This window comes from Leptinotarsa decemlineata, unplaced genomic scaffold (genome assembly GCF_025532065.1).
Source record: "Leptinotarsa decemlineata unplaced genomic scaffold, Ldec_3_MD MMD2_P_RNA_scaffold_14, whole genome shotgun sequence".
NCBI classification, from domain to species: domain Eukaryota; kingdom Metazoa; phylum Arthropoda; class Insecta; order Coleoptera; family Chrysomelidae; genus Leptinotarsa; species Leptinotarsa decemlineata.
The window spans coordinates 4,644,728-4,658,990 of record NW_027412528.1 but is presented as its reverse complement, the minus strand read 5'-3'; the positions used below and the strand labels follow the sequence as shown (position 1 = coordinate 4,658,990).

General features: G+C 34.9%; 1 protein-coding gene across 3 annotated transcripts in view; it reads right to left on the bottom strand.

The window, feature by feature from the left end:
- Positions 1–14,263, bottom strand: part of LOC111515950 (ATP-binding cassette sub-family C member 4) — a 161,206-nt gene that overhangs the window by 121,153 nt on the left and 25,790 nt on the right. The window contains exons 1-2 of one of the 3 annotated variants that reach the window (XM_074176978.1): positions 12,161–12,317; positions 6,417–6,583 (exon numbers count right to left, since the gene is read on the bottom strand). In XM_074176978.1, the coding sequence (XP_074033079.1) occupies positions 6,417–6,511 (95 nt within the window). In that variant the 5' untranslated portion in view covers positions 6,512–6,583; positions 12,161–12,317. Of the gene's footprint in view, positions 1–6,416; positions 6,584–11,420; positions 11,597–12,160; positions 12,318–14,263 lie in introns of those variants that run through there. The other 2 variants (XM_074176986.1, XM_074176982.1) reach the window with 2 other exon arrangements.

Below are 14,263 nucleotides of genomic sequence, written 5' to 3'. Positions count from 1 at the left end.
AGTTCAATTACTGAATTGAAATCGTTTGAAACTGTTCAAACACTTGCAAAGTTGTTAGCTGCTGTTTATTAAATGAAACAACACCATGTTGAAATCGATTATCCTTTATTTGTGGATGTTATTGATAATACAAGAGTAATTTATTAAAACTGGAGGAGTTTCAACGGATCAACAACTGATAGCGACCAAACGTAACTGAAGTATGGAAATCCACGAGATCCCGCGTGAATTGATTTCCTATGAATTAGGCACACATATTCCTTAATGAAAATACATGTGACTTTCACAATTATTTCTATCACGAAATAGATGAACACTTCAATTTAGCAGATCCCTATTATAATCTTCATGCAGTCATTGTTCACTATGGTTCTGGCGTTGAATCTGTTCAGTATTACGCCTTGGTCAAAGACGAAACCTGATTTAAGTTTGACGATAGTCGTGTCACTAAGTGTTCTGGCGATGTTTTGAATCTACTAGAGCCTCTGAAGACACTTTACTTTTGTTTTATGAAAAAGAGGACATTGGCAGATCAAGCTCTTCAGATGATGTGGTGCTGTAGTTTTTTCCGGGTTTTCCTGCAGCTAAAAAAGCAAATGCTCCACTGGAATCAATGAAGTCGTCCCAAAGCGCCAATTAATTTCTGTTGTTGTTTTATAATTTCATGATTTGTATTGAAAAGTTATTCGTTTTCGGCATCACTGAAAGTTACCTACTTGAATGTCGTGAACCTACTTTGCATGCATGACGCACAGCTTGTTTTTACAAAATGATTACTGACTGCAGAATCACCAAAATGCTATGCAATATCCCCAAGTGAGGTTCAAACAAAGCATGTTAGATCATTTTTGCTGTAATCAAATTCAGTTCATTTGCCACAGCTTGAATAGCATATCATCATAATGCGAATTTTTCGTTTTATATTATTAAATGCTGGTATCTATGAATATGTTCCAGAATAGAAAATGTTTTTTGTTTTCTATATTATTGCTGTTCAAATAACCACACACGCAGTGAAATTTCAAGGTTATTAGGTTCATTTTTTGAATATTTAAGAAAACAAATCTGATCCTTCCATTTGATTACTTTGTCCAAGTCCCTAGCGATAGTTTTCAACAAATTTGCCAAAATCGCAGCAAGGTCGTTCAGATATAGTTATAAAAATTCAGTACGGAATCTTGAGACACCACAGAATATGTCGTCTCCCTCTGTAAGTTCCTCCTTTGAATAGTATCGTATGACTATCAAGAAATTTGTTTGGTAGTTATCTCCATTTCCATAAATATTAGTTTCAGGAATCAGTACAAAAAACTAATTCATGAAATCCAACGGGATATTTATATTTTCTTCGTGATGCCAGTATTACGTTTTTTACTAATGCTGGATTTCAATTGAACAGTTGTATTATATTTTATAAGCTTTGTCAACTGCGTTGATATACAATTTGTTTAGTAGTTAGGTGATAGTAGTTGATGTAAGATAGTTGAATTAATAAACAGTTTTGGTTTGGTTCATTCTACTCATTCTTCCATAGTTTTTTGGGTATTCCCAAAAGGTTACGGGCCCAGATCACGAATGAGTAACTGTTCTTGAAGTTGATAATAGAAGAAAACGTTCCAGAAAAAGCCAGCATCCCTGTATTGAATTTGGAGAAAATTGTGACTCTTCTAGTTCTCATTGTCACATTGGTTTTACTTCCTGAGGAAAACGTAAAGTTCAGGCACAGTAAGGAATAAAATGGACAAGTTTAGAAGTCTCAGTATCCAAAAGTTTGATGGCAGCAATTTCCAGTTATGGAAATTTTAAATGGAAATAATCTTCAGAGCTGAGGGTTTAATTGCCTTAGTTAATGGAACCAACCAACGTCCAAATGAATTAGTTTGCGAGGAGAGAAAGGATTGGGATGATCTCAATGCGAAAGCAATGCTTCTGATATCTACATCGATGGAATTCTCCCAACTCCAAACTATAATGTCTTGTGAAACTGCTTCAGAAATGTGGACAAGAATCAAACTCATACACGAGCAAAGATCTTCTGTCAACAAAGTTATGCTACTAAAGCAGCATTTTTTTAATTATCAAATGTCCGAAACAGATACGATTGCTCAGCATATAAGCAAGGTTGAATCAATGGCCCAAGCATTATCCGACGTAGAAGAAAAGGTGTCAGATCTTGATAAAGTTGCAAAAGTTTTGGGTAGTCTACCTCATAAATATAGCGCGTTTGTTACTGCATGAGACTCTTATGATGAGGACAAACAAACGTTTGATAACTTGACGGCTAGACTTTTGAAGGAAGAGCTGAGGTTAAGTCAAATGGAAGAAACTTCAAATGCATTTACTGCTGTGAAATTCCACCATAAGAGAAACAATTCAAGTGTCGATAAAAGTAATTCCTCCAAAGCTAAGAACAAACAAAACATTGTGTGCTTCTATTGTAGGAAAAGAGGACACCTGAAGTTAGAATGCAGAAAAAGTATCAACAAATATGGTGAAAATAGTCGTGATAGTAATCAGGAATATAAAATTAATATTAACAATCGAGAACACAATCAAGCACTTAATGCCGAAGAGAAAAATATTATAGCCCATGGATGTGAAGATATTTGGCTTGCTGATAGTGCTGCCTCCAGACACATGACCTCTCATATAGAATGGTTTAATGAGCTAAAACCACTTGATTCCAAAATTGCCATTCAGATAGGAGATAACTCAGTCATTTATGCTGATGGAATAGGTTCGATAGAACTAATAGCTTTAGTCTATGGTCGTCGAGAGTTTCGTACATTAGAAAACACGTTGTACGTGCCAGAACTGAAGAAGAATCTATTTTCAGTGGGAGCTGTAGCCAATAAAAACTTTAAAGTTATTTTCGATAAATCTAAAATCGAAGTAAGAAATGAGAAAGGTTTAATTGTCTCAAGAATCAAACAGACCACTCAGTGCTACAGAATGTTATTTGATGTTCCAGAAAGTCAACAGAGTAATTCTGCACAAATACAGTCTGCAATGATGTGGCATAATCGACTAGGTCACATTAACTTTCGTTCACTGAAGGAAATGGCTGATAAAGGTCAATTACCAGACACAAGAATAAAAAGTAAAGATGGTCTATTCTGTAGCAGTTATCATTTTGGGAAACAACAGCGAAGGCCTTTCATGACAAGTCATCATGTTCCAATTTGGAAACCAGGAGAATACATTCATACTGAAGTCTGTGGCAAAATATCGTGTACATCATTTGGAGGTGCAAATTACTCCATTGTCTTTAAGGACGAGTGTACATCGTATCGCTTTGTATATTTTGTCAAACACAAAAGTGATGTTTTCTCAAAATTCCTCGAATTCAAAAAAATTATCAGAAGACAAACCAAAAATGAAATCAAGATCGTCAGAAGTGACAACGGGACAGAATATGTCAATCAGTCATTCAAAGATCATTTTAATAAAGAAGGAATTATTCATGAAACTGGTGCGCCATACACTCCTGAACAGAACGGGAAGGCAGAACGAGATCTCAGATCAATTGTTGAAACTGCAAGAACCATGTTAATCAAAAGTATGGGCAAAAGCAGTGAATATGGCTGTATATCTATTGAATGGTAGAATTTCCAGAACTGATTACAAAACGTCATATGAAAAGTGGACAGGAAAGCAATCCAATCTCAGTCATTTACGAACATTTGGATCGGAAGCATATATTCACATTCCGAAACAGTTTAGACGTAAGTTTGGCAAGAAATCCAATCAACAGTATCTTGTTGGATATGATGGATATGGTTCAAATTACAGAATTTATGATCCACATTCAAGAAAAGTCATTATGGTGAGGGACGTAAGTTTCAAGGAAGGTGTTTTCGTCAAAGAACTTCCAAGTCCCGACTATGCATCATTTGAGATAGAAAGTCTGCAGGAAAATGATTCTGAGAGAAATTCCGTCCAGTTCACTGAAGAGGAAACTCTTCTAGAAAATGTCTCTAGACACATAGAAACCGATTCCAACTTGCAAAATCAAAATAAACGATACCAGTTGAGAAATCGGGACCTATTACAAAAACCACTAAAATTCAGTGAAGTACTATGTGCGGCTATTATCGATGAGCCGCAAACTTACAGAGAAGCAATTGAAAGCGAAGAAAAAGAAAAATGGCAGGAAGCGATGGAGGATGAAATAAAGTCCCTTGATGATAATGAAACATGGGTTCTAGAACCATTACCTCCCAATCGCCAAGCTGTCGGTTGTGAGTGGGTTTACAAGGTGAAAATGAAATCAAATGGACAAATTGATAGATATAAAGCACGGCTCTGTGCTAAAGGATACTCGCAAACCCCTGGAATAGATTTAAATGAAACATTTTCTCCAGTAATTAGGTTTGAATCTATCAGAATACTTTTGACGTTAGCAGCTGTCAGAAATTTGGAAATTCGTCAGTTTGACATCAAAACTGCGTTTTTGAATGAAACTTTATCAGAAAATATATTCATGAAACAACCTGATGGTTTCGAAAGTGAAGATCGTTCCTTGGTCTGCAAACTGAAGAAAAGTATTTATGGGTTGAAGCAGTCGCCACGATGCTGGAACATGGAATTCACAAAAGTCCTTGCTGAATTTTCGTTCAAACAATTGAAAGCGGATAAATGCGTTTTTTATGGGAAAATGGAAAACGTAGATATATTTTTGGCATTGTACGTTGATGATGGACTAGTTCTGTGTGAATCAGTTCAGTTAATAGATATTTTTATTGAAAAACTGGCAGCCAAATTTAAGTTGACAACGTCAGATGCAGAATACTCCGTGGGAATTGGAATCAAAAGAAACCGGGATGAACGGAAAATTTATTAGAGTCAGAAGGGTTATATATGCAGAATTCTGAAGAAATTCAACATGCAAAACTGTAGTCCCAATGCAATCCCTGCTGATCCCAATGCACCACTTTATTCGAAAGATATAAACAATGAAGAAGATTGCAGTGCACCATATCGAGAGGCTGTTGGCTGTGTAATGTTTTTGGCAGTTGTGTCACGTCCAGACATAATGTTTGCTGTCAGTCAAGTGAGTCGATTCCTGTCTAATCCAAAAAGAAATCACTGGAATGCTGTCAAGCGTATTTTCAAATATCTTAAAGGTACTGAAAATGTAGGACTACTATACACTGGAAAAGAAAAAACTTTGATTGCTTACTCAGATGCTGACTTTGCCGGTGATTTGGATACCAGAAAATGAACAACCGGGTACTTAACAAGTATAGCTGGAGCTCCCGTGACATGGTCTTCTCATATTCAAAAATGTGTTTCAAGGTCGACTACATGTCAAGAAGTGATGTGGCTTCGAATATTTTTACAAGAACTTGGCTTTTTAACTGAAGTTCCTACCAAGCTTTTTGTAGATAATCAGAGTGCAATACAGTTAGTTAAAAACACCGAATATCATAAACGAACTAAGCATATCGATGTAAAGTATCACTACATAAGTGAATGTGTAGAAAATGGTTCTCTTACTGTCTGCCACGTCCCTTCGGAAGATCAGCTAGCCGATATTCTCACAAAGTCCCTTCCAAAAGAGAAATTCGTGAAGAACAGAGAAGCCCTTTTTATCGTATAAAACACAGTTATCAAAGAGTGGGAGTATTATATTTTATAAGCTTTGTCAACTGCGTTGATATACAATTTGTTCAGTAACTAGGTGATAGTAGTTGATGTAAGATAGTTGAATTAATAAACAGTTTTGGTTTGGTTCATTCTACTCATTCTTCCACAGTTTATTGGGTATTTCCAAAAAGTTGCAATGCTATACTACCGGAATTATTACTAATATAATGCTATTCCAACAAAATCACTATTTTCTCATTTGTACAACAACCCTCACAAACAAACAATCAAATCCATCGTGAAAAATGTATTTTTCCAGTTAAAAAACGACATGGATTGAACAATATATAACCGGCGTGAAAAGCATCTACCTTCTTGGATGAAATAATTTGTTGTCCCTATGTTTCCAAAATTTGTGCTTTTGAACTTTGAAAAATAAACGAATCCACAGATGATACCCATTACATACCTCTGACACAAAGTTATTATTTTGTAAATGCAAATGTTCAATGGAACACAATGCAAGAAATGAAAGTATATTACAACAAATGCTTCAGGCATTATTTGTAAAAAATAGTGATCTAAGTAACATCAGTTGTGTTCCGTTCACATACAGCGAATCATTCCGACCAAAAGTTATTCGCTATCTCTGCTTGATTTGTTTTATTTAAGCAAAGAGAACAAATAACTTTTGGCGATAATGACAAATCTAAAACAAGATAAGTGTGAACGAATGTTCAGTTTAAAGTTACCGTCTTCTCGGAATTGTACATTTGATGATTATCAGATAAACCTTGAGCTGAATACTTTAATTTGAGTCAACGAACCTGAATGATATGATGGACCAAAAACTAGCCGTTTCTCTGGGATTGGCATTGAATTTTTTCTTTCTTGACTCCATCTCCAGGACAGGCGATTGCATACCAGTAATCAGTATTGCTATTTACCAAAGTTTGTGTTGTTTCAAATCCATTCGTCGCCTCTATTGAATACTCTGTAAAAATAATGAAAATAATTTTAAAGCTCAACTATTCATTGTGAAACAATCAAATATTCATCCGTCGTTCAGGATTATACATGATGATATGGAATAAAACAATAATTAAATTTGAAAAGAATAAATAAAACAATTAAGTAAAAATTAATCTCTCCTGAAAATATACCACTTTCAATTTAAATTACCATTCTGTGGTTGGATGAACTCAGACCACATATTTTTTTCTCATTGACAAAATATTGAACTTTTCAACCAAAGTTCAGCTTGAATTTGAAATTTTCCGTGCAATAAAAGCTATCTCTCATATTTATTTTCAGATAATTTTCCGCTGATGAATTAGTTTCACTTCCAAATTGGCTCCGAATTTTGAATTGCGAAACTCGAGATTGATGATAGCATGGCAATTTTAAGGATTAACCCCAATTATACTGCAGCTGTGTAATCATGTTCATCTGCATCAGAAAACATGTACAATTTGACTCAATTGTCTTTCGCTTCTTGCAACTCTGAGCTAAGCTAGTCATTTTTGAAGAATTTTAATAGTAATTGGGGGCAGTACACTCAATGGAACCTTAAAAGATATTTCCATCGCTAAAACTCATCTTTTGGTTTGAGTTTCGTCTCCTTCCAATGTATATTGACGAACTTTAACAATTTTCAATTTGAAATTGAAACACTATCCTCAAAAGGATCCTATAAGTTCTACTTTTCTTCAGTTCCATTTTTTTGGTACAAGGATATGGAATGTTTGGTTATTCACAGTGGAACTCTTAGAGAATTTGCAAAGACATTACAAATTTCCATGTGTGGCATGAGGGTTTGATGGCCAAACTTAGATGCTATGGCTTGTCGGCTCATTTCTGAATATGGTTTTCCATCTTTTCAAAAGAACTTTCCCTGCAAGTGGCCGTCGATGCATATCCCTCAAATACTTTTACCATCAACGCTAGTATTCCCCAGGGTCTCCGACCCTATTTTTATGGTATATCAACGAATTATTGGAAAAAACACGAATCCAATATATTGCTTTACTGACGACAGCGCACTTGTCTCGTCATTCCATTTGGATTCCAGGACATCTTCTGCAGATTCACATCTTCACCGGCAGCAGGAGGTTGCATGTCTTAATTAGGATCTAGAGGTGACCAATATAGCTCATAATCGCCATTCAGCATGCGTCTGTTAACCTATCTTGGCTCCAAAAGATTTTTCACGAAACTTCGTTAATGTGTCCTGCAGCCGTAAATGCGTCGTGTGTGAGTGTAACATGTTTCAGTGGAGCCTTGTAATCGTTTCCAAATGCTAATGTGCGACAAGCTTTCAAATAGTTTGATACGAATTGTATAATTGTTGAACATAACATGGAAAGGCACGATATCAGAACAGTTATATGAAAAGAACGAATTACAATGAATGTTGTAAGAAGTGATTGCGATAGTTTTTTAGGTAGACCAAAAGCAAGTCATGGACTAGGTCTAACCAAATTCAAGATGCGATAACGTCAATTATAGTACATTGCCATATTTGGGTGAACTCAACAATAATATTGCCCGTTTTTTGAAGAAAGGATGCGTAAACGTAGCTTACAGAACGAATAATAGTCTGAGTAAATTCAATAAAGACAAAACTTTGGTGTCGGATAGATCAGAAGTATAGGAGCTGACTTGTGGTTCTTGCCCAAACTATGTATTGGCCGAACATTTTCCGGAACAATTGAAGAGTATAGAAGTATTTTTGTTAATAGAAAAACCAATTCCACATTCGAAAAATACCTTTCAGCGGAAGAACATGAGTTCAATCATGAATACGACGTGTTATATTTAGAAGAAAAGAGCCGGAAGGGGCGGCACGCTACTATATTATATGAATGAATTTCATTAGATCGGACTTCTATTGTCTAATTATATATAAAATGATTTGGAATCCCTAAAAGAACCAATATAAATTAAAAATAAAAAGCATAGCTGAAAGTAACAATTATATTGAGCAAAAAAAAACCTGAAATAAAATTACAGTGAAATGAAATACAAGTAAACAGTAGAACAATTGAACAAAAAATAAAAAAATTAAAATCAAGAGATTCCAAACCAAGTTACTTCACGACGTTTTGATTGTTAGTATCCACAATCGTCTTCGGGTGATGACTGGTGATGATGACGGGTGAAATCTCTTTCAGGGACTTCATATCATTTGGGATATTATCGGACAATGGAAGTCCGATCTAATGAAATTAATTAATAACTACCAGGATTAAGGGCAGGTACTAAATATGATAATTGATTATCTATAGTCAGTTGTTTACCCAACCCTACATTAATGTGGGGTTTGGTATTGATGATTAATATAATAACATCCAATGTAGGTATATTAAAACCTGATAATATTAGTGGTAGGTATGCTATTTTTATTGAAAAATAATATATTCATTAAAATAAGTTGCAAACAAAAATTTTTTTCTAGAGAGCATTAGTCATACACAACATTCTAATATGGTTATCGTGACTAAACCTAACCACTGACAAGCTAAAACAAGAGGGTAACTGGACTTGGAACAGAACGCTATCTATCGAAACTACTGCCAGAAGAACGTAAGTCCAATAATGGACTTACGTTTTATGTGTATTGGATAAATTTTAGAGCCATTAGGTATTAAATGGACTTACGTTCTTTTGGCTCGAATAAAGCTTAGGACTTACGCTCTTATAACCGTCCCTAATAACAAAGAATGAATCTTTAGAGAACATACGTCGTTACGGCCGGATGGACCATGAAATTATATGTGCAAACCACCAATAACCTGAAAATCGCTGCTTTTGGACTTACGTCCATCTGGCTCTGAGGTACAGATTTATCATGGGTAAATTAATTGAAAACAATAAAGACAAAACTTTGGTGTCGAATTGATCAGGAGTATAAGGGCTGACTTGTGGTTCTTGCCCAAAACTGCATATTGGCCGAACAGGGAGAACATTTTCTGGAAGGATTAAAGAGCATAGAAGTAGTTTCGTTAATAGAGAACATGAGTTCAATACTGAATACGACGTGTTATATTTAGAATAAAAAAGAAAATAAATCTTTCAGAGTGTTTCGAAAATCAATATATTCAAGAATCCAGGTAATTTACTGAATGATCAATTAGAATTGAATGACTACCCGTTTCTAAATATATTTTTCAATGTGGAAACTGGTACATAAGCTCAGGTAATATAATTTATTACAAACTCAGGAACACATGAAACATTAGATATGTAGAATATAGTTAGTAAAGACACACCTGAAGAAACCATTGTATGGCGAAACACATGTTGCGTTTTTTTCTCTTCAGTGAAAATCTCATAATGAAGTGTTTTTGAATACGTTAACAAGTTTTAAAATTTCAACGGGTAGATAGATTCATGGAATATATAATGAATCAACGCGTATAGTTCAAACAAATCATTGTAGTTGGCCCTGCTACGAGTTTGTAAGTGAAAATCTCAATAAAGTGTTTTTTTGATACGTTAAATATTTTGAAGATAGCATAACGCCTAGCGAAGAGTTGCTCAATGCCTTCTCATCGGCATCCACACCAACAAAAAAATTAGGTCAAGTGCTTGCAAATGCTCAGATCAATATATGATATTTATCGCAAATCCCAACCACTCTTGCAGTGTCAGAATATTGTGTTGAGCCAATTCCTCTGTAGCAGGCGTGGAAATTGTCATGGTAGGTTCCAGGAAATATGATGTACCTAATAGTTAATAAGAAATGAACATTATCCATAATAATGTAGTCATCAATAATAAATGAACTGTACATAGCATGTTTTCGACCGAGACTACAAGTTGACCTTAAATGATACTCTAACCGCGCGCTCCCACCCCCTATCTCGAAAACGATTCAACGTATAAAAAAAATTGAAAAAAAAGGTTGTCAAAATACATTTTTATACGAATTTATTGCTGTGTATCCGAATTCCGAAGTAAACTTACTAAGATGACTGCACTAAGACATAGGTTTTCTATACGATAAGAGCTATATATCCGGCGAAATTGCTTTCGGGAAATTGGTGCTTGGCCATCAGTATCAGGTGTGAAAAAATTGTAACAGGCTATTGATTAAAAAAAAATTTAAAATATGTTTTTTTCGTTAACCAATTATCGCACCCCTATGAACGACAACCCTCAGAAGTCAAAACTTGTGCGAGCCAAGGAATAACGAGGTCTTACCTTTTAACACGTTATTCCTAACACGGGTTGGATGATAGCAAGTGAAAATCGAGCGTTTAGCCTGCGGCTTGAACCATCGACTCACACATCGGCCGATTGACTGAGTGACCAAGGCACCCAAGTTGAACCGCCCGGCTACCCTTAAGATATGGTTTTTTGGATGAAACAGATGAAACTTTATTTTTCAATTTTTCCAAACAGTAATAAGATTAATATTTTTTTAACGAAATTATTATACTTCGATGTCTGAAAAACTAATGAATGTTGCAACATCTGTGGCACTAAACATCAGTGCATAATGATCTAAATTATGAATTCAATATTATCCGATCTAGTAGTCAGTATTAGACACATCCGAAGGAGCTTTTGTGAATTAGTTTTCTAAACGGTTACGTAGAAAACTCAAGTTCCATTACAGTTCAATGAAGCAGGAAAGTATTCATGAAAACTGATTCATTATCCTGATCAAATGTTATTCGAACCTCTAAAAAACAATTATATCATAAAACAGTTCCTCAAATACAAAAATGTGATTCTCATCGAAGCATTTATCTTTTTCATCACTGATAAAATAATCTTGTCAATATACTGACCAACATGTTATTTGAATGGCAATACCTACTTACCTGTAAATTCGTTATCAAGTCACATTAGTAGGTTACTAGATATAGTAGGTATTCATAGGAAGTGATTCTGAACTGGTTCGCGATAAAAATATCAAAGGCTGTCTATGTAAAAGAAAACGCATGAGTGAACAAAGAAATGCTAGACAGTAATTTTAAAGAAATCTTTCATCTGAACTTGAGAGGAAGTATAATTAGATTATTCGTATTCGAATCTCTGATTGTGATCAATATTTTCAATCAGGAAATTTTTGAACCTAAGCAGAAGTGAAGTCAGTTATATACAGCATCAGCAGCATTTTTCACGGAGATATCATGAATGACATCGATAAAAAAGCCAAATCACGAATATCAAAGTTATATAAAGATCCAAACGACGACTTGTCGCAAAATAAATTTCTACATCGCCAGTTTTTCAGAAAACTGAAATAAAATTCGCAAGCATGGGTATGGCAAGTAGAATAATTCATATATGTAATTTGTTCAAATAAATACTGAGGTCTGTCTCACAACATGTTGATTATATTTTAAAACATTATTACATAACACTATTAAATTAAATCAGTGAGACGGACGAAACGGAATTTTCAATGATAACATGAATTCAGAACCTCTATTAATATAAAAACTGACACGCTCAAGTGTCCCGAAAACGTAATACTATCATACACATTCTGCGAATTTTAGTTCGTGCTCGTTCGGTTTTTCAATCGATACAAATGTGAGAATGAAAGGTAACTTACTTTTGATATAGAGTCATAAAGAACACTTAAACATTTCGAAATTCAATTCTAAATACTTGAGGTCGATAGATAATTGAAGCCTGAACTTGTTATTGTCAATTTATCACAACTTGCCGTTGAACGACTGATTGCATTCATTGTTTGAACGAATACATATTTTGTGTCAAGTTACAGAACCGTATCATTTAATTTTGAAAGCTTTGAATGGATTCAGTAGTCTTTGTGTTATGAGTGGGTAACAGTTTTATCAATAATTACAAGTATTTAAGAAAAAAATTGGAGTTGTCATTGTTCTTACATATAGCAAAATGGTAAGTAAAAATAAATAATTCAATTCGTGCACGCGAGTTACGTGGTCATAGTTTCCATGACACGGCCATTCACACGGAGATTCAGCTGAGTGAGAGATATTCCAGGAACCCCTCATCTCGACATGCAGTTACATCCAGTTAACATTATATTGATTATCATTCTGTTTGTAGCTCTCGTAGAGACAGTCGTCTCTAGTTTGTAAAATAAATTCTTTTTAAAAAGTTATTTTCTCGTTCCGATCATTTAATTGGCGCAGTCAGTAGGATTTGTGCAGCGTGAAAACGAACTTTTTGCGTCGTGGAGTTTCAACCCCTTCAGCACAAATTCAACAAGAATCTTTCGAGGACCACCCAGAACGAGCGGACAAGGAGACGACTCAGCCCCAGGGAAGCTGCAAGAAATCAACGGAGAAGGAACTGGAACTTACAAGTAAGTGCCATAATTTCCTTGCCTTCACGAACCCTCTGTATAAGGACTTCGGTAAAGATATATAGTATCGTTCATTGCGAACAAATTGTTGTCTATTCGAGACGAGTGATTCCAAGTAACTATTTATTGAGAAAAACCATTTTTTATTCATGAGTGAAATTGACGATATTTCATCACGATTGAATAGTTTTGCATTTCAAAAAAGTTCAACAAATAATACTGAAAACTTTGATAATACTTTTCAACCCACAATGGTTCCACCAGTTTCGCCCCAACCAACTCAAATAAATTGGAACCTTTTCAAATTTTGAATAAACAGTTTGAAAACTTTTGATGGTGATAGCAATACATGGAACAAATTTATCAGTGGATGCAATGCTATAGTTGATGCGTACAATGTGTTTAATGATGCTTCATTTAATGAACATGTTCTTGAATGTATTCAAAAAAAACTGACAGGTAAAGCCGAGTATATGGTTGGTAACAGAACCGAATTTAATTCTTGGGACGCCTTAAAATCTGCTCTGAAACAATGTTTTTCGGATAGGAGAGATATGGACTGTTTAGTTCAAGAATTAACTAGAAGTCGACCCCATAGGGGAGAAGACTCACGGTAGTAGAATTCAATTAACCATGAGTGATGTAATTCAAAGAGTCGGTAACAATCCAGACTTAACTCCACAAGAAAAACTTCACCAAACGACTCACTATGATAAAGTAGCCCTCAGTACTTTTATTGCTGTTTGTCCTGGTATTTTAAGAAATAATATGCATCTCAAAAAGTGAGCCTCACTGGAAGATGTCATGGCATTCGTAAACGAGTTCGTAAATTTTGAAAAAATGTATGGTTCGTTAAACGATTATAAACCAAAGTTCAATACTTTTGGTCGACAATCCATTATGCCATACGTCAACCAAAATGGCCCTAGATTCATACAACCTCAAAGACAAAATTTTCAAAACGAAAATTTCCCAAACCCAAATTCATTTTCAAAAAATGAACATTTTTTTATTCCACAATTTTCAACTAGACCTAATTGGCCAAGCCAACCTATTAATATCCAACCCAGACAGTTACCACCGCAAAGATACCCTACAAACCGAGAAGTTTTCGGACATCCTCAGAATGTTTTTAAACCAAAAGATATTCCACCTAATCAATTACCGAAACCGGAACCCATGTCCACGACATTAAGAAATCCAACAAAAATGTCTCAAAGACCTTTTTCTCAACAAAACAGCACTTTTAGGAACCCCAATAATTACCGAAACCCTCAAAAAATTTTACCGCGAGTCAAAAACCGAATTTTATATCAGAGGAATTATTTTCTAACGAATACGATGAATTTTCCCAAAATAATG